At 39.0% G+C, this 18309-nt stretch overlaps 1 protein-coding gene across 1 annotated transcript; it reads left to right on the forward strand.

The window, feature by feature from the left end:
• Positions 1-10966: 10966 nt before the first annotated feature.
• On the forward strand, positions 10967-11283 carry LOC143679237 (small ubiquitin-related modifier 2-like). Its single transcript, XM_077155821.1, has 2 exons — positions 10967-11149; positions 11221-11283. The coding sequence occupies exons 1-2, from the start codon at positions 10967-10969 to the stop codon at positions 11281-11283; spliced, it is 246 nt and encodes an 81-aa protein (XP_077011936.1).
• Positions 11284-18309: the final 7026 nt, after the last annotated feature.

Raw genomic sequence — 18309 nt, forward strand, 5'->3', positions numbered from 1 at the left:
AGGTGTGCTGGCTCCGCCCCATCATCTCATTAGCATAGAAGCTGTCAGGTGTGGCCCCTGGGCCGCCAGGAAAAACAAAGCTTCTCCCATCACAGGAAATTGCAAAGATTTAGAGAATGTCTCCCAAGAATCGAGGACAGACACCAGCCAAGCTCCTTACCTTGCCACCAGCCATGCACACGTGTTGATTTCCCTCTGGAAATCTGGCCTCTTCTGCACTACAAGGGCCGAGTTGAAGGCTCAGCCAGCATGGCCCATGAAGTCTAAAACACTTACCATCTGGCCTTTTAGAGAAAATGTCCTGACTCCCGATATACACCCCAAATTAGGAAATCTTCCTGTAATTTCCTATTTCACACAACTCACATACTGAATTCATAATTTCCCATCTGGTTAGAAACCAATACACCTAAATATTATGCAGAAATCAATTCTTCCTAGACAAATGTAAACCCTGCACTGAAGAGATTCCCATACTAGTTAGTGGCTTTATCTTTATTTCTGGAAACCAGGAAGTCTCACTGCTCCAAGCACTAGAAAAGGAATGCCAGTATGTTAATTAAAGCCAGCCGAACTCCCCATCTTCCGTGTCTCCGCCCTGAGCTAGAGCAGATGGGAACTGCTCCTCTCTGGAAACAGTGATGGGCTGAGGCGATCTGCACCTTTAGAAGATTCGCCAATTGGAAACGTCATTCCTAAATGTTGCATTGTATGAACTGTCAAAGCATCCAGCTCTGGTGCCCAAGAGGTAGAACTTTTTTTTGGTAGATTAGATATTTTTTTCTAGTCACAGTCTATAGGAGAGCAGGAAAATTAATCTTGGTTCATTGTAAATACCCTGAGGGCATTTAGATTTGAATTCAGATGTTTCCTTTCCCTAACTCCTTAGATATGGAGCACAGCCTCTAAGTTCCCGGTGGCACATGCCGGACCCCCAAGTGTGCAGGAGAGGGGCTGGGCTGAGTCTCTAGGTCCCAGGGGGCACAGGCAAGACCTCTAGGTGAGCAGGAGAGAGGTTGCACTGCTTGTATACACCTGGAAATCAGACACAGGGTGCTTTAATGTAGCTGTTTCTGTTTGCTGTTCAGCTGTCATAGGCTGTCCAGGTCAGCACGTCCTGCAGGGCACATGCCCTCATCCTGCCTCTGGCTATTTGGTCCATGCCACTTCTGCCACCTGTCCTGCTGCCCGCAACTGTTCTTGGCCACAGGAGCCTTGGAGTGTCTGCTCAGTCACATTCTGCCCAAAATGCTGCACGGTCATCCCAAATGGACCAATATTCACAACATAATAACACTAAATTTGGGTGTAATGGGGCATTGTTGGCATATCCTTTTAGGAGTTTGTATCAGTACCTTAAAATGTTCCAGGCATTGACCACCAGTTCCAAAAGCTCTCATTACATGTAAATGCAAAGGTTTAAGGGTCATCCCCTATTACAATAACAAAAGCATTCTTAATGAACTTTTCTCAAAACGATAATTTTTAAAGTGTGGAGTTTCCCAGTTTCCACTAATAGTAACATCTTATATAACCATGAAAACATTTTTTAAAGAGTCTGAATGCTAAAATTGATGACAGCTTTGTTTTCAACAAGTGTTTTAAGACAGAAAAATTTGCATTATACAAAACTGTAAAAGGAAATTGTATTGTATAACCCTATTTATAGAGTATAATTTGCAATGCACATAATACACCACATAATAATTTATAATATGTAAAATAAAATATCGCTCACGTTAAAAAATATGTCACAAAATTAAGCTACCATGGCTAAGAGATTTAAAACAGAGTCGGGAGGTCATCTTAGAGGTCCCAGCCAGAGGCCACAAACTGCCACAGAAGGCAAATCAAGCAACAGTGTTCCTCAAAAACCTAAGGACTTCCGGACACCATAAACAAACCACAAGATAAGGAATTCAGTTAACTGTCTAACCTAAAGGACAATTAAAGTACCCCAAATAGCCACCAACCAACCAACTTATATAACCTTCTTTTCCTTTCAAAACCCTTGCCTAGAAATGTCAAGACAAGACACAATTTGGTTTGCTACCTGAATCTATGTTTCTGATTGCAATTCTAAGACCCCCAAATAAATAAATGCTTTTATTACCTTGCAGCTTAATTTGTTATTTCTGGGTTGACACTCATCTTCAGGAATTTGTTCAAATGTCTTCTTTCTTATTAAGACCTATTTTAATGTATCTAAGAGAGCAAACCAGCCCTATCCTGCACTCATATTTCTTTGACCCCATGCATTTCTTTTTTCCACATCATTTATCACCCTACAACATACTACAAAATTTCTATGTTGGTAATGTCTAGTGATCATTGTCTCTCTTCCCACACGAGAATATAAATTATAGGAGGGCAGGGATCTTGTCTCTTTTCTTCACCGCTAAACCCACACGGTCTAGAATTGGACTTTTCCCATAGAAAATCTCCAACTGAATTTGTGGATCAATTTGTGTAGAATCCATAGAAAAAAATTGGAAGGCTACTATACAAAATACTGATAAGGGTAAATTGACAGGTGTTTTATAATTACTTCATAATTTTCTGTGTTTTATAAATTTTCCAGCACTAATGTTTATAATCCAGAAAAAAGCATGACAACACCTGTTATCACTTTTCTTTAATCCTCATAATAATTCTTTGAGGCAGGTATGATTAGTCTCTGTATTTTAGAGAAGAAGAAACTGGGTCTCCAAGGTTAAAATCTTGCCCAGATTTACAAGGTGTAGAATTTAGAAGTATTTAGAAAGGCTTTACAGTCTGAACTCTTAATCATACAGTAGACTATTTCTAAACAATCTTTTCAGCAAAAGGAGCTAACTTCTGACATGAGAAGTGAGCTTGTGTGTGGACAAAGTGTTCTCAGAGGCTTCCTCCCACCCAGGAGATGGCCCGCATGTTAAAGGGGACGCTTGGCTGGGCACTGCTTTGACCATTCATTTGACAAAATAAAGGCAGAAAATCGTGTTTATTACTTTACTTTCAGAAGTGTGTGGGTTGTCTTCTTATGTAGGCACTGGTGGTGATTCCTGTAGATGAACCAATTAATAGCAAGACCAGCACATGGCTCTAATAAGAAACAGTTTCAAGGCAGCTGGAAAAAGGGAACACCTCTGCAAAGGCTAACAAATCTCCTTCTATAGCCGGCCAGTTTAAGCTGCTGAATATGTTAAAACTGTTCCACTCCTTGTATGGTAAAGCAAAACTGAGAGCACCAACCTACGCTTTGAAATTGAAGAATTTCATCACATCAGAGATGTGAGCAAATGCAGTTGTCTCTCTGTTTTGAGCTTACATAAATAACATCTTAAAAGTGAATATCTTGGTTGGTGATTTCATGATGCGTTTTGTTCACGAAGAGGCCAGGTTTTTTCTTCATATTCCTTGTGACACACTGATACATCCCAATGGAAAATTTCTCATATTAAAAGATGAAAAAATGAAATACTAATGAGCAACGAAAGGGAGTGGTAAGGGATATGGAAAAAAATAGGGGGAACAAGGTTAAAATATACTGGGTAGATTGGGAGTGCTATCAGGTGGTTCAGTGGTGAGAATGCCCTCCCTCCATGCGGGAGACCTGGGTTCAATTCCCGGACCATGCACTCCCCAAACAAACAAACAAACAAACAAAAAATTTATACTGGATAGATGGAAATACTAGTGGTTGATGAGAAGGAGGGGTAAGGGGTATGGTATGTATGTATGTGTTCTTTCTATTTTCTTTTTATTTTTTTTTCTGGAGTGATACAAACGTTCTAAGAAATGATCATGGTGATGAATATACAACTATGTGATGATATTGTGAGTTATTGATTGTACACCAAGTATGGAATGTTCCTCTGTTAAGAATGTTTGTGTTCGCATGTTGTTTAGTTTTGCCAATAAAAATATTTTTTAAAAAAGATCAAAAAATATATTTTTAATTTACTAATTTGGGTATGTAAATTTGGTTTCACTATCACTCTTCCTCTTGTAAAACTACTCTCCACCCACGTTGGAAAGTCTGGTGGTGTCATCAACGTGCAGGGGTTCACATAGACCCTCACAAGGTCGTGGTGGTGCATCTGAGCTCCAGCTCCACCCTCCAGGAGCTGAGTCTTTGCTCAGCTTCCCTTGTGTCTGGGCACTGGTCCCGTTGTCCTTGACTTTATTGCCCTCTGGACTCAAATGATTTATTTCCTGGACAAAAGCAAGTTTTCACAACTCCTGGTGCTTGTCTGTCTGGTGTCCTGTGTGAGAAATCACACTTCACTGTTCCTAAAGTCCTGCTCAGTTCATGTCACTCCATTGCTCATGGATTTGAGCATTTGAACATGCTTCCTGAGCTGCAGCCTAACTGTTGTTCACGGTCTACAAAACATTTTTCAAAAGTTTAACATTAATCTGACCTTGCTTTAAACCTTGACAAATACTGTATAATACTAACCCAAATTGTATGACTCCAGATTTCCTAGACCTGCCTGCTGTGATATTCACCACTTCCTTTCTTCTTCAAGTTGAAGGCTCAGCTCTAGCCTTCGTTTTCCACAGCACTCATCTTTGATGTGCCCAGCCCACCATCTTCTGCTCTTCTGATTCCTCACAGTGCTTTCCTGGAACTTCTCTTTCATCACACTTTATAACCAGCCTTGTATCTATCCTTCATTACTTCATTCAGCAAACATAAGCCTATACAGTCATGCCATCTGATTTTGTTTCCTCATTGCTGAAACAAATACCATGCAGTGGGCCGGCTTAAACAATGGGAATTTATTGGCTCATGATCTTGGGGGTAGAAGAAGTACAAATCAAGAGAACTCCAAGAAGACTGTGTCTCCTGGGGCTGGCTTCCTGTTCTCCTTGGTCCTGGGCTCCTCTGTCAAACGGCAGCCTCTCCTGGCCTCTCCCTTCGCTTCTAGGTTCCGCACACTTTCAGCTTCTGGCTGCTCCCTCTGTGGCTTTCTCCCTTTGTGTCTGAATTTCATTCAGTTTATAAAGTTTCCAGAAATAGAATTAAGACCCATCCTGATTGAGGTGCACCACACCTTAACTAAAGGAATCTCATCAAAAGGCCCTATTAACAATGGATTCACACCCACAGAAACGGAATGAGTTTAAGAACATGCTCTTCAGGGGTACTTAGCACCAAACCATCGCACCATCTTCCCTACAAAACTTTTAGCTTTAAAAAAAAGTGCTACTTTTTTTTAAATGCATCTTTGTCTTCCATTGGCCCCCATGAAGTGTAGTCTGTATAGATAATTTTTCACTAATTCTGATTGCGATAAATACATGTCTGTTCAGCATTTTGTTGGGTGCTTTCCAACAATTCCTCCTAAATCAATGATAGCATTTCCGGTTGTGAATTGGTCCACTCTTTCTCTGTTTTTAGTTTTCATTCCTAGAGAATAAGTCTGGAAACAAGACCTTTAGGCGATCCTCTCAAGCTGTGCTCAGCTGTACACATCTGCCAGTGGTTGGTAGACACAGGAAAGTATCTAAGAGTTTAAAGTTTTATTTAAATTCTCCTTTAAATCCTCTCCATATCAGCTAATCGTTATCCAACCCTGACCCCATGTCACACACAGGAACTTGGCTTTTCCCTCTGAGTCTTTCTGTTCTTATGCTGGTAAAGCTAGAAAGTCTGTTACCAATATTCGGTTAACTAAACACAGTACTGAGAACTCTTGGCATCCTCCTTCTTTTCTTTAGGCAAATATATTGCTTTGAAACCACTACACATTTTCATCTTTTAGTGGTTCTGAGAGATTAAATGGCTCTTCATAGTGTCTGGTCAATGAAGAATTGCATTTGGCAAAATAGATTTGATCTCATTAATGGACCAAATCACAACACAAGTTCCTGAAAATTCATAAACCCGTACAGTTTTGCTCTTGAGATAATCCAGTTGTGATTTATTCTGAAGCAATATTCTACATGCCTGTCAGATATGGTGCACAATGCACCTACAAATGCAAAGACACAATTCAGAAGACTAAGTTTATGCCATTTCTCTTGATTTTGAGAAACAGTGAGAGCAGGACGTTGAAAAGACTAATTTAAATGCTACATTCCACTATCATCCAACTGAATATGACATTTATTTATCATTTTTTAAAACTTTTTAAATTGTTTAATATAATATATATGTCAAGCAAAAAAGAGAAAAAAGCAATAGTTTTCAAAGCACTCTTCAGCAAGTAGTTACAGGACAGATCCCAGAGTTTGTCATGGGCTGCCATATCATCGTCTCAGATTTTTCCTTCTAACTGCTCCAGAACTTTGGAGGCTAGAAGAAATACATGTATTTTTATCATCACTTTTTTTTTCTTTTTTGTGAAAAATAACATATATACATAGAAGTAGTATATTTCAAATCACAGTACAACAATTCACTGTAGAACAGATATCAGAGTTTGGTATGGGTTACAATCCCACAAGTGTAGGTTTTTAGTTCTAGCTGCTCTAAGATACTGGAGACTAAAAGAAATATCAATATAATGATCCAGCAAACATACTCGTTTGTTAAACACTACCTTCTCTGTATAACTTCACCATCACTTTTGATCTTTGTATCCCACTCTTTAGGGATATTTGGGCTATGGTCTTTCTAACTTTTTCATGTTGGAAGGGGCTGTCAATAATATGGGGTAGGGAGATAGAACTAGCTGATATTATGGAGAGTTTAGCTCCTCCATGTTTCAGGACTTATCTGGTCCAGGGACCCATCTGCAGGTTGTAGGCTTGTGGAAACTTACCCTAGTCATGGAACCTTTGTAGAATGTTATATAATGCCCTAGGTGTTCTTTAGGATTGGTTGAAATGGTTTCATTGGGATTTGGCAAATTATGACAGGTAGCAATGTCTTACTGAAACTTGTGTATAAGCAACTTCCAGAGTAACCTCTTGACTCTATTTGAACTCTGCCAGCCACTGATACCTTATTTGTTCCAGTTCTTCTCCATCTTTTGGCCAGGATGGCATTGTCAATCCCATGGTGCCAGTTCCTTTTTATTACTTTTTAAACTACATTTTTCAATTTTTATACTCATGCTTATTGGTCAGAATTCATTAATTTGCAAATAATAGAAAAACAATGTATAATAAATTGAAACAAAAAGGTAAAATAATTAATTTATATATTAGCAAATAAATCTGAACACCTCACAGTTTTAAAGAGCTGTGCACTAGGACCTTAGGGATTGGAACTGGAGACCGCATGCAAGGAAACTTAATCTCTTTCTGGGTTTGTTAGTTTCTCTGTTTTTGCTTCTGACTGTTCCATAGCATGGAATATGACTACTGGTGGTCCTAAGAAGAGAAACCCCCCAAAAGAGAAAAATTGCATATTTCACTGCCTAGAAAGGAGACTAATTACTTTTTCATGAGCTATGAGTTCACTCTTTGGAGCAGACACTGTGGGTGGCAAGATGCATGCATCTTTATGCCAAGAACCAGCCGTCACAGGGTACAATGGAGTGTAACCCATCAGGGCTGTCTGGGCAACTGACAGCAAAGAACAGGCAGGGAAGTCTGAAGGAGTAAGAAAGAGAGGACGAGCTTCCTGGAGCAGGTGGGATTTCGGTGAACCTAATAGTGTGAAGTGACTGTGGTACCCATGGAGAGTTTGCATTGAGTTCCTGAGTACCGGATGGGTTAATAATAGGCTGCACGTTTTCTCAAATCTAGCAACGAAATGGGCCAAAAGTTCCAAAATTACGTCCTCAGTTGCTTCTCCCACCCGATTCACCAAGTGCCTCCTTACTTGATGTCTTTACGTCTGTCCTCACTGCTTCTTCCCACAGTTTTCTTCACCTCGTTGAGGAAATGTGCACCATGAAGCCTTACATTCTAATTTCTGATTCTTCTTTTAGATCAAAATTTAATCTCTCAGAAAACAGATCACTCCTAAAAAATACGATGCATATAAAGATATACATTAATTATGAAAATTTTCATAAAAAAATCATAGTACATCTTTTATCCTTCTAGTTATAAAAAATTTTAATGGAGTATGGCATATAAATCATAGGGGGAAATTATCTCTCCATATTTATTGGAAATTATTTTTAACAGATGATACCAAAAAACATAAAGTGTAACTTCCCAGCAAAGGCAAAATTTCAAAAGAAGTACAAAATCGATATTAAGTCATGACCTGAGACTTCACATAATGTTTCTCTAGTAGAATACCACTATTTCCCATGAATTTATATCCTTAACAATTATTACTGAAACCTATGAACTCATGGCTACCTCACACCCCATAAAGAGGTGCAAAACTTACTGATAATTGGACATTAAGAATAGAAAAATGATCTATATTACAGAAGCTCCAAAGTATTTTATTAATAGCAGCTTTAATCATGTTCTCTGCAAGATGTGACTTTGTTTTTCCCTTTTCCTGACAATGCATCAGGATGATAAAAGCATGAATTGGACCAGTTCTTCTAGAGGTGATTTTGAATGAGAAACATGTTAACCCTTTTATGATTATAAGAAACATGCTAACCCTTTTATGATTACATGGAAATAATCAGAAAAGTACAGTAAGTACTTGTAAAACATTTTTGATGTAGGTTCACTTATAATAGTGGAAAAATGGAAACAATCTGTATGTCCAACATTAAAAGAATGGTTAAATTATGGCTATTCTTAGAATAAGACAAAATTTAATAAGTTTTTATTTAAGAATATGACAGAATGATCAGAAAAATAAAATGTTACACTGTAGGTTGCTACCAAGAAGATACAGTGTGGGTCCATTTGTGTAAAATGTAAAAGCACAGGGAAAGCAATTTTTAGGAAATTTTAAAAAGTGATTACCACTAAAGGCAAAATTATATATTTTAATTTCTAAAATTATAAAATTAAAATGAACAACTATTAAAATAAAAAAGAGTTGTACAGGTTATTTAATTTCATGCTCTAACATATATGTATATGTGTTTCATCTAAGTTGGAAACACTATGCTAATGGAGGCAGAATTAAGGAAAGATAGGGAACATTTCTTCTAATGTGTGAAGGAGAACATAAGAGCAGAGATTATTTTCTATTTATGAAGACAGAGACAATTGTTTGTTTCTCAAAGCACAGAGCAGGGTCGGGGGCTATTTTATATTTCCTTTGAGTGAAGTAGCAGTAAGGACATTGGCATACTGCCCACTGTAAAAAAAAAAAATGAAAACGAGTAGAAAGCTATTGAGAAATTCTGCTGGTACGAGCAAAGTTGGTGTGCCAGTTTAAAAGTATTATGCTACCCAGAAAAGCCATGTTTTAATCCTGATCCTGTCTTGTGGGAGCAGATTTTTTTTTTTTTTAATCTTAATTCAATACTGTAGGGCAGAAACTTTTAATTATATTAACAGAGATGTGGCATGCCTAATTTGGGTGTAAACTTTTGATTAGACGGAGACATGACTCTGTCCATTCTAGGTGGATTAGTGATTACTTTACTGGAGTCCTTCCAAAGAGGGAACATTTTGGAGAGAGCTTAGAGCTGACAGAAACTTCAGATCCAAGCTGACACAGATGCTGACACTTGGAGAACAAAGGCATGGATGTTTGGAGATACTTGGAGCCCAGCAGATGCCTCCATGAGATATTATGCAAGCCAGAACATGGAGAGGGCCAAAGGAAGCCAAGAGATGGAAGCCAGCCCCAGAAAAGCAAAGTGAGGAGCCCCCACAGGAACAGAGGCTGAAAGCAATGGAGCCCAGGAGCAAGGGACCAGCAGATGCCAGCCATGTGACTACCCAGCTGACAGAGGTGTTCCTGACCCATCAGCCTTCCTTGAATTAAGGTATCTTTTCCTGGATGCCTTAGTTTGGACATTTTTATAGGCTTAAAACTGTAAACTTGCAACTTATTTTTTTAAAAGCCATACCTGTTTCTGGCATATTACATTCCAGCAGCCTACAAACTAAAACAATTATTAACTTTGGAGATGAAGAGAAGAAGATGGTTGTGAAATACACTTTGAAGGTGAAAAGACAGGTCTTGTTGGAGTTCAGGTACTAGTGTGGAAAAGAAAAGGAATCAAGGATGGTCCCCAGGCTCCTGGCCTGAACAGCTAGCGGGGTGATTGGGTCATCTGTATAAATAGGAAAGACTAGAAGAAAAACAAATCTCAGCATAAAAATCGAGAGATTTTTGACTAGCTGTGGACTAGTCAACTCTGGGATCACTATAAACATCTGAGTGGATTAGAAGTATGTTGTTGGCCCCAGGAGTTTGGAGTTCAGAGAAGACATTCTAACAGTAGATATAAACTATGCATGTATTGACAGGCGATATTTTTCAAGCTCATACAATGGGCTAGACTAGGAGATGAGTTAGAGGGAGGAAAGCAGGCAGATGCTCCCTTGGGAACTCCAGTAGCTGAAGATAAGTTGGAAGAGAAGCCAAGGAAAGGAGCTTAAAACAGAGGAGCAAGAGGGATGGGAGAGAAACCGAGAGTGTCTAGAAGAATGAAGCAGCTAAGTGTGTCCATCGATGCTAAGACAGTGACAAAAGTGGATTCACTGATGTCATTGTCGGCCTTGGGAAGGGCAGTTTTGGAAACTTTGGAAAAGGAATGGAGTGACAAGTAAAAATAAAAGAAAAAATAAGAGAATGGAGTCAACACAAGTAGAGAACCTTTTTTGAGAAATATGGCTTTGGAGAAAAACAGAAAAATGGGGCAGAGGGTTGGGGAATCAAGAGAGTTACCTTTTTAAGGAATGCGTATGTTTATGGGAATGATCCATTAACAAGGAATCAATACAAACTGCACATATTATATGAAGCAAGATATTTTATGTTACAAACTACCCATGAAAATTTTCTGGGAGGCAGACACCTTAAAATATATATCTAGCTCACCCTCTCCCTCCTCCGCCACTGCCCGCACTGCCGCTTGTGTGCTCGTATGGTGTGGACCTGGTACTCTTTTGTGAAGCGGTAGCTGAGGAGACTCTGGCTCTCACCATGGCTGATGAAAAGCCCAGGGAAGGAGTCAAGACTGAGAAACACGATCATATATTTTTTTTTTTTGAGAAGCACGATCATATTAATTTGAAGATAGCCGGGCAGGATGGTTCTGTGGAGCAGTCTAAGATTAAGAGGCATACACCCCTTGGTAAACTAAGAAAGTCTATTGTGAGTGGCAGGGTTTGTCAAGGAGGCAGATCAGATTCCAATTTGATGGGCAGCCAATCAATGGAATGGACACACCTGCACAGGTGGAAATGGAGGATGAGGACACAATTGATGGTTTCCAGCAGCAGACAGGAGGTGTCTATTAAAAAGGGAGCCTGCTACTTTACTCCAGATCTCTATTCCTACAGACCAAGAATGCATTCTCAATTAGAAAAACCGTAATTTGGTTCCACCACATCCTGACTCTTATAGTATAGTTTTCTCTGTTCTTTCATTTTACCCTTCCCTGTTCCTTTATTGTGCATGAAGTAACTGGTGTTATATTGTACATAAAGTAACTGGTGTATGTGCCCAAGCATATTGTTTTTTTTTCTTCACTAAATGACCAGTGGTATGTTTTAATTGACACCAAATGGAGATGGGATGGGGAAAAATACAGAGTCTGTGAAAATACCCCCTTTCTCCATTAGTGGAATGCTCATTCAACTCTTATTTTTATATTCCAGTAAGTTATTTTGCTCTCACTGTTTAACAAAACCAACAACATAAAAAAATCCTTGCATACTTTATTCAATTGGAGAATTTTAATGGTTTTCATTTATCATTGTAAAACCAAGGAAAATTTTATAACTTTTTCATACGTAGCTGTTACATGTAGGGCAATCTGTCTTTAAGTATGGATCAATTACTCTAAAAGGAATGAATCCTGGATAGTTTTCCCTTCAAGTCAAGTGTCCTGTTGTTTAAATAAAATTCTTGTTTAAAATGAAATATATATATATATATATATATATATATCTAAAGAAAATCTTATATATTATAATCTTTTATACAACCAGCTGTGATAATTATGGACTCAATATTTTGTTTCTATCTCCTTTTCTCCATCACTGTTCTCATGATATAGTTTTCTCTATCAGAATTTCTCACCGAGTTCATGCATTAGCCTTCCCATAACCTTCGGCCTTGCTCCTCTATCAGTTTCCTGTTAACAACACAACCTCACATTCATGATTATCACTTATCCTGTCTGGGGTGGTTTAGAGGCTTTATGGGCCCCAGAAAAGATCATGTTCTTAATGCAAATCCATTATGGTGGATGTAGACCTATTGTGCAAATTCATTACTGTGGGTGTAGACCTATTGTGCAAATCCATTACTATGGGTGTAGTCCTATTGTGCAAATCCATTACTGTGGGTGTAGACCTATTGTGCAAATCCATTACTATGGGTGTAGACCTATTGTGCAAATCCATTACTATAGGTGTAGACCCATTGTGCAAATCCATTACCGTGTGTGTCGACCTCTTATGCAAATCCATTACTGTGGGTGTAGACCTATTGTGCAAATCCATTACTGTGGGTGTAGACCTACTGTGTTTGAGACCTTTTTGTGCTAGGCTATTTCAGTTGAGGCACGCTGCAGGTGGGTCTTAATCCTCCTACTTTGTCAGAACAGTCCTTCGTCAGAAGATGGAACTCAGACACACACAGAAGCTGAAGGAGAGAACCACAAAAACAGAGAGGAAGTCGCTGATGCAAGAAGCTGAAAGCAGTGAACCCCAGGAGAGAAGGGAGAGACCAGCAGATGCCCCCATGACCCTTGTCATTGGACAGCATGGTCCAGCTGTCATCTTAATGAAGTCTTGATTTGGACATTTCCACAGCCTCAGGACTGTAAGCTTGTAAACCAACAAATTCCCATGGTTAAAAGCCAGACCATTTCTGGTATATTGTATTTCAGCAACTTTAGTGAACACAGGCTTAAAGTCACCCCTTTGCTTTCAGGATAAAGACGGACCTCCTTACCTCAGCACATAAGGCCTGTCATATTCAGCATCTTCCACCCAAACCTCTCCCACTTCATCCATCATGCACCATTTACCCAAACTACAATGACCTGCTTCATATATCCTTCTGACTCCCTCTGTCATACCTTGGCACATATTCTTTTCTTTTTTGGTCTGTTCTCTCCAATAATCCCCAAACTCAACCCACATCTGTAAACACAAACCACCACACACATAAATCTCCCCTTACATCTACTTTCTTTCAACCCAAATACCACCTCCTCTAGTACGCCTTCCTTGACCCATGAGTGTTGCAGATTCTCGTTCTATAGAGCAACTTTTACCCTGATAGCGCACGTCTCACTGTAACATCCCACTGATTTCCTTATCTGAGTGGAAGAAACTGAAAGGTCCTTGAAGGCAGGGACAGTGGTTTTGGAGCTTTGCAGTCCCCCGATTTAGCATAACACCTGACATGGGGCAAGTGTTCTCTGAATGGGATTACGTCATTCCATGACCCTCGTCACATTTCTGTACTGTGCTCTCCATACTCTTACAGTCCAGGACAATTTTCCTCCACGTAGTGGAGAGTGGAATGTCTGGGGGGAGCAGGGAAGGGTACTGGGGGAGGAAACGGAATGGACAACTTACAGAAGTCCCCAGATAAATCTCAATTTGAATATACCAGCCTATTTGAGAACTACTGGTCTGGTTAGAGAGCAATTCCTGGAAATCATAAGGAAAAAATTACTTCATTGCTTTGTTTATGGGTCTGACATCATACCTAACCAAAAGGAAAACTTTGTTTTTCCTAACTGCATATAGTAAGCGTTGCAGATGACACATTTTGGCACATTCACAATAAACTTATTGAACAACAAAAAAAATTAAACTCCCTGCTTGAGTCAGATAGGAGATTGAGGGAAATAAAAAGTAAACATTAATGATAACCATATTTTCATCAAAATAGGCTGTACATTTTTTAAGGAAATTATTCCATATGGTTTAACTAATTCATGGGAAATAATCACTGTAAATTTTGATGTGGAATATTTTTTGTTTTTACTTTTATATCGAAAAAGGGAAGTCTAGAGGCTTCACAATAACAACAACAAATCTTTTGGCCCAGCTTTATGTATGCATTTGCAAAAGTGATTAAGCCTTTAAAATCTGTATTCTGTTCTCTTCAGCTCAGCAATGTCTTTCCCTACTCAAGCTATCTCTTCATACCTCCTTCTGTTCTCTTCAACCAAAAAACAGATAACAGAACCATCTGCCTGTAGCAAAGTCTCTCAGAATTTTTTTCTTCAAACTCAGACTGCCCTGTAAGGGGGAGGGAAAAGAAAGAGAATATTTTGCATCTGGTTCTGCTGTCTTCTCGTTGGTTTATGGGCTCCAAACTTGCAGAACTTGTCATTTTCAAAAGTATTTATCATAATTATATAGTTCTGCTGAATGGTTGGTTTATAAAAGGACACACCATCTTGCGATGGTATATCACCCCTACACCATGGGTAATTGGTTAGACCCTAATTTAATGTGTGTAAAGGAAAACAGTAGGGAAGCAACCAACAAAACTGCTTGATGAAGGTCTTTTGGGGGCAGTGCGATGAAACAGCAGGAGGACAATTTTGTTAAGAAGCAAGGTTTAAATATCTGAGTTGAGAGATTATAGATTTTGTGTTGCTAAGGTCCTCAGTTGTACAGTACAGCATATTCTATTTTCCTTTATCAAAATACTTTGTAGAGGTTATGAATATACATGATATAAAATACAAAGGTAGGGATGTCTATAGAGTAAGAAAGAAAACCTTCTTCCTAGCCCTGACCATTCTTTCCAATGTCCTGCACAGTCTTAGGACATATACTGGGCATATACAAGCTTATTTATCTACCTCCTGACCTGTCCTTTCATCTCTCTATCCACTCTATACATAAACATAGCATATCAGACTCATTTTCTGTGCCAGTCTTTCTTTTTTCAAATAATTTATTGTGAAGAATTTCCATGGTAGTACACACAGAGCTACTTTATTCTTTTTAAAGCCAACCTTCTCTGAGAGAATCTGACCCCACAGTTTGTCAGTTATTTAAAAAAAATGTTTAAAGAGGGAAATAAAAAACAATACATTTGCTTTGCTATTGGTCAATATCTGAAATCATCCCATAACCGATTTCTTTTAGTTTACCATTTCTAATAATTTAATGCTTTTTCACAATTAGTGTAATTCACCTCAGTTTATTAACCCAAAGTTTGAGAACCAGGATTTCAAGTGATATTTGGCTGCCTTCCAGTTTTGCAATACTCTGCTCTTTAAGGACTGGGAGAAATCTGGAGAAGTAATTACTGGGTTAAAAGTGATATCTGTCCAGAAGCCTCGTTCCCCAGCAGAGAGGCTGTTACTCATTTCACATCCATCAACTCTGAAGGCTTTACGAATATTATCTGCATGTGTGCACACTCTCCTGGGGATTTGGTCTCTGACATACTCTTTAATGAAAGAGCATCCAAACTAAACTGTAATCCTGCAAGGCCAGTTACCACTTAGAGGAAAATGGCCAAATCTCTGGTCACTGGGTTGGAACAGGGAAAAGCCAGCATATAAGTAACCTCCAGTTGCATTCTGCTAAATTCTGTGAGCTACATGAACAACTGACATTGTGCAAAACATATAAAAGTCAGGTTAAAAAGAAAGGAAGAAAATCCTAAGCAAAGTAACTTCATCATCTTTGTTCACCAGGTCAGAGCAATTTGAAACAAAGTGAGCATTCACATGAGGTATTTTAAGTTTGCAAAGGACATTCACTAACACTGAGTCTATTAAATATTCAGAATTTTGTGCACTCCACATGTGTGGGAATAACCACAAAGGGAATTTAGCTATTGGTACATTAATACAATACTAAATGCTCATAGAAGCATCCTACCCAAGACTGACATTAATACCTTCAGGAAAACTGTTGCAGGCCAGGGGATGGAAGGGCCAAGGAGGAGCTGCTTCTGAGGTGATGAGGATGGGCACCATCTTAATTTGAGTGCTGGGTACTTGGCTGCTTCCAACTTGTGAAAAGCTGACTGATCTGTACACTGATGACTTTGAACTTTGTATATGTATATTGTACTTCAACAGAAAGTCTAAAATGGTGAAAAATAAAATACAAAAGTAATACATGGCCCCAAAATTGGCAGAACATTTTTTAAAAGTCAATCATAAATTCATTCAACTGTTCAGTTACCACATTTTGGGTCTATATATTTTCAATTTTTTTGTCATCACAGTGTATACATATATTTTAACAAAATATACAATTGTAATGTGGCACTCTTCTTTCACTTTATAACATCATGGACAAACATCTTTCTCTGATAATAATTCTACCTCTAAAATAGCATCCTATGAATTTATATGATGACACCCTCATTTATTTCGGCATTTCCTAACTACTGATTGTTGTCTTATTTTCCTCACAGGACACTGAAATAAGTCACGGATAAATGGCACCTTTATCTGTTCTCTCAGTGCCCCCGTGCCCTCCTTTGGAAGCCTAGTTTTGTTTCCATTCTTATTCTGAACCACCTAGCCAATTCTTTCCAAAGCACTGCCAAGGCATTGGTGTTTCTAAGTAATATATGAATGTACTGCTCCTCTGAGGAGCACTTCTGTTTCAAAAAGAATTTTGGAGGGTGGGAAGGCCTCGCTGTCCTGAAGGGTTGAGATGCCCTGAGGAGAGGTTGAGATGCACTCAAATCAAGATGGCGCCCATCCTTGTCACCTCAGAAGCGGCTCCTCCTTGGCCCTTCCATCCCCTGACCTGCAACAGTTTTCCTGAAAGTATTAATGTCAGTCTTGGGTAGGATGCTTCTATGAGCATTTAGTATTATATTAACGTACCAATAGCTAAATTCCCTTTGTGGTACCTACCTGCAACGCTGCTGGTCCCCATTGCATGACTGAGCTTGTCCTTCTCTAAGACCAGTTGTGAGCCTTTTTGACGACAGTGAACACAATTTATTAACCTCCTTCATATCTCTGACACCTAGAACAGTCGTGGCAGGTGTCCAGTAAACCTTGGAATGCTGAACCGGCGAGTGCATGCATTAAACAACCAATGAATTTGTAAGCTTTCCCTTTCAAGGTGCCTTAGTTCCCTTCTCACCCAAAATGAGGTCAAGAACATAATTTTCACTATAACTGTGGTTCTGTAGGGATTCAATTCACACGTAAATTCACCATCCCAGGTATTCCAAAATACCTTCTTCTAACATTATGGGAGGTGGTAATTTGCCCATGTGGACACGACCTTCCTCCTTGAGAAGCCCAGGCTGCTTTCTCTTGCTTCTTTTTCCTGTCCACATGCTGTGCCTCACCTCCTACCCCGTCAGTTAGTTTCCCCTTGAAGGCAGAGACCATCTCTGTGCTCGCCTTCGCTCACCTCTCCAAGCCCAGCAGCCTGTCCTGCGAACCCTATCACCTGGTAAAGAGCATGCTCTTTGATCTGTATTTGATTTGCTCCCTCTCTTGACAGGCCCAGGCAGTCTTCTCAGATCAAACCCATCTGCTCAGAAGTTATGGTGAATTTCTAAACATGACAAAGCCATTTCATCCTAATAAGCTCTGTATTCAAGCTATGTGGTGATAAGGGATTCAAAACTGGGAGGAAAAAAGTAACCATGCATATGATTTATTGCCTTAGTGGAAGATAAACAGGAAAGAGATATTTTTAGATAAGTAATTTATTGAGGTGGTGATTGACACAGGAATCTTGGCAGCGTGGCACTTTAGAACCATTTAAACTGAATGTGTATATGTATACGTATGTACATATATATATAATATGGAAAAAGATTTGGAAGTCAGATTTATGTCCTTCCGACATTTAAGGACTCTTTCTTCTTTTCCTGTAATTATGAACATGGGTCTTAATGCTATTTTAAAGACTTTGGTCCATGGTTATCTGAACCCCAAATACCCCATGTTATGGCTTGTGGAATGTGACCCACGGCACTCTAAGCTGTGCCATTTAACTGCCATCTTAAATGTGCCAAATTTTGAGCTGTAAACTTAGTTATGTAAACATCTGAGTTTCCTCTTAGGTTTCAGACTCATAATACTTACCTCTTCTCCCTTAAAATGGCCAAAAGATTGTCAGTAAAAGCATTTTAATTATAAAAAAAGATAGTTTTTAATTATACGCAATTTAGGGGAAAAAAATAACTTGCCATGATATCCATTGCTACAAAATAAGAAGGCACAGCAAATAACAACTATCCTGATGTTTTAACTTTTTAAAACCTCAAAATCATTTGAAATACTTAACTATGAAAGCAAGGCCCAGGACAGGACAGACACTGGAAGGGAGCTGTTGCCTGCCCCCCCCCCC

The sequence above is a fragment of the Tamandua tetradactyla genome, chromosome 4 (assembly GCF_023851605.1).
Source record: "Tamandua tetradactyla isolate mTamTet1 chromosome 4, mTamTet1.pri, whole genome shotgun sequence".
Lineage (NCBI taxonomy): Eukaryota > Metazoa > Chordata > Mammalia > Pilosa > Myrmecophagidae > Tamandua > Tamandua tetradactyla.

Bases quoted from the DNA above. Each gene is read 5' to 3' on its own strand.
- LOC143679237 (XM_077155821.1), top strand. From the start codon at position 10,967: ATGGCTGATGAAAAGCCCAGGGAAGGAGTCAAGACTGAGAAACACGAT. The intron at 11,150-11,220 runs GTTTGTCAAGGA...ACACCTGCACAG, and splicing joins AGTCTATTGTGAGTGGCAGG to GTGGAAATGGAGGATGAGGA.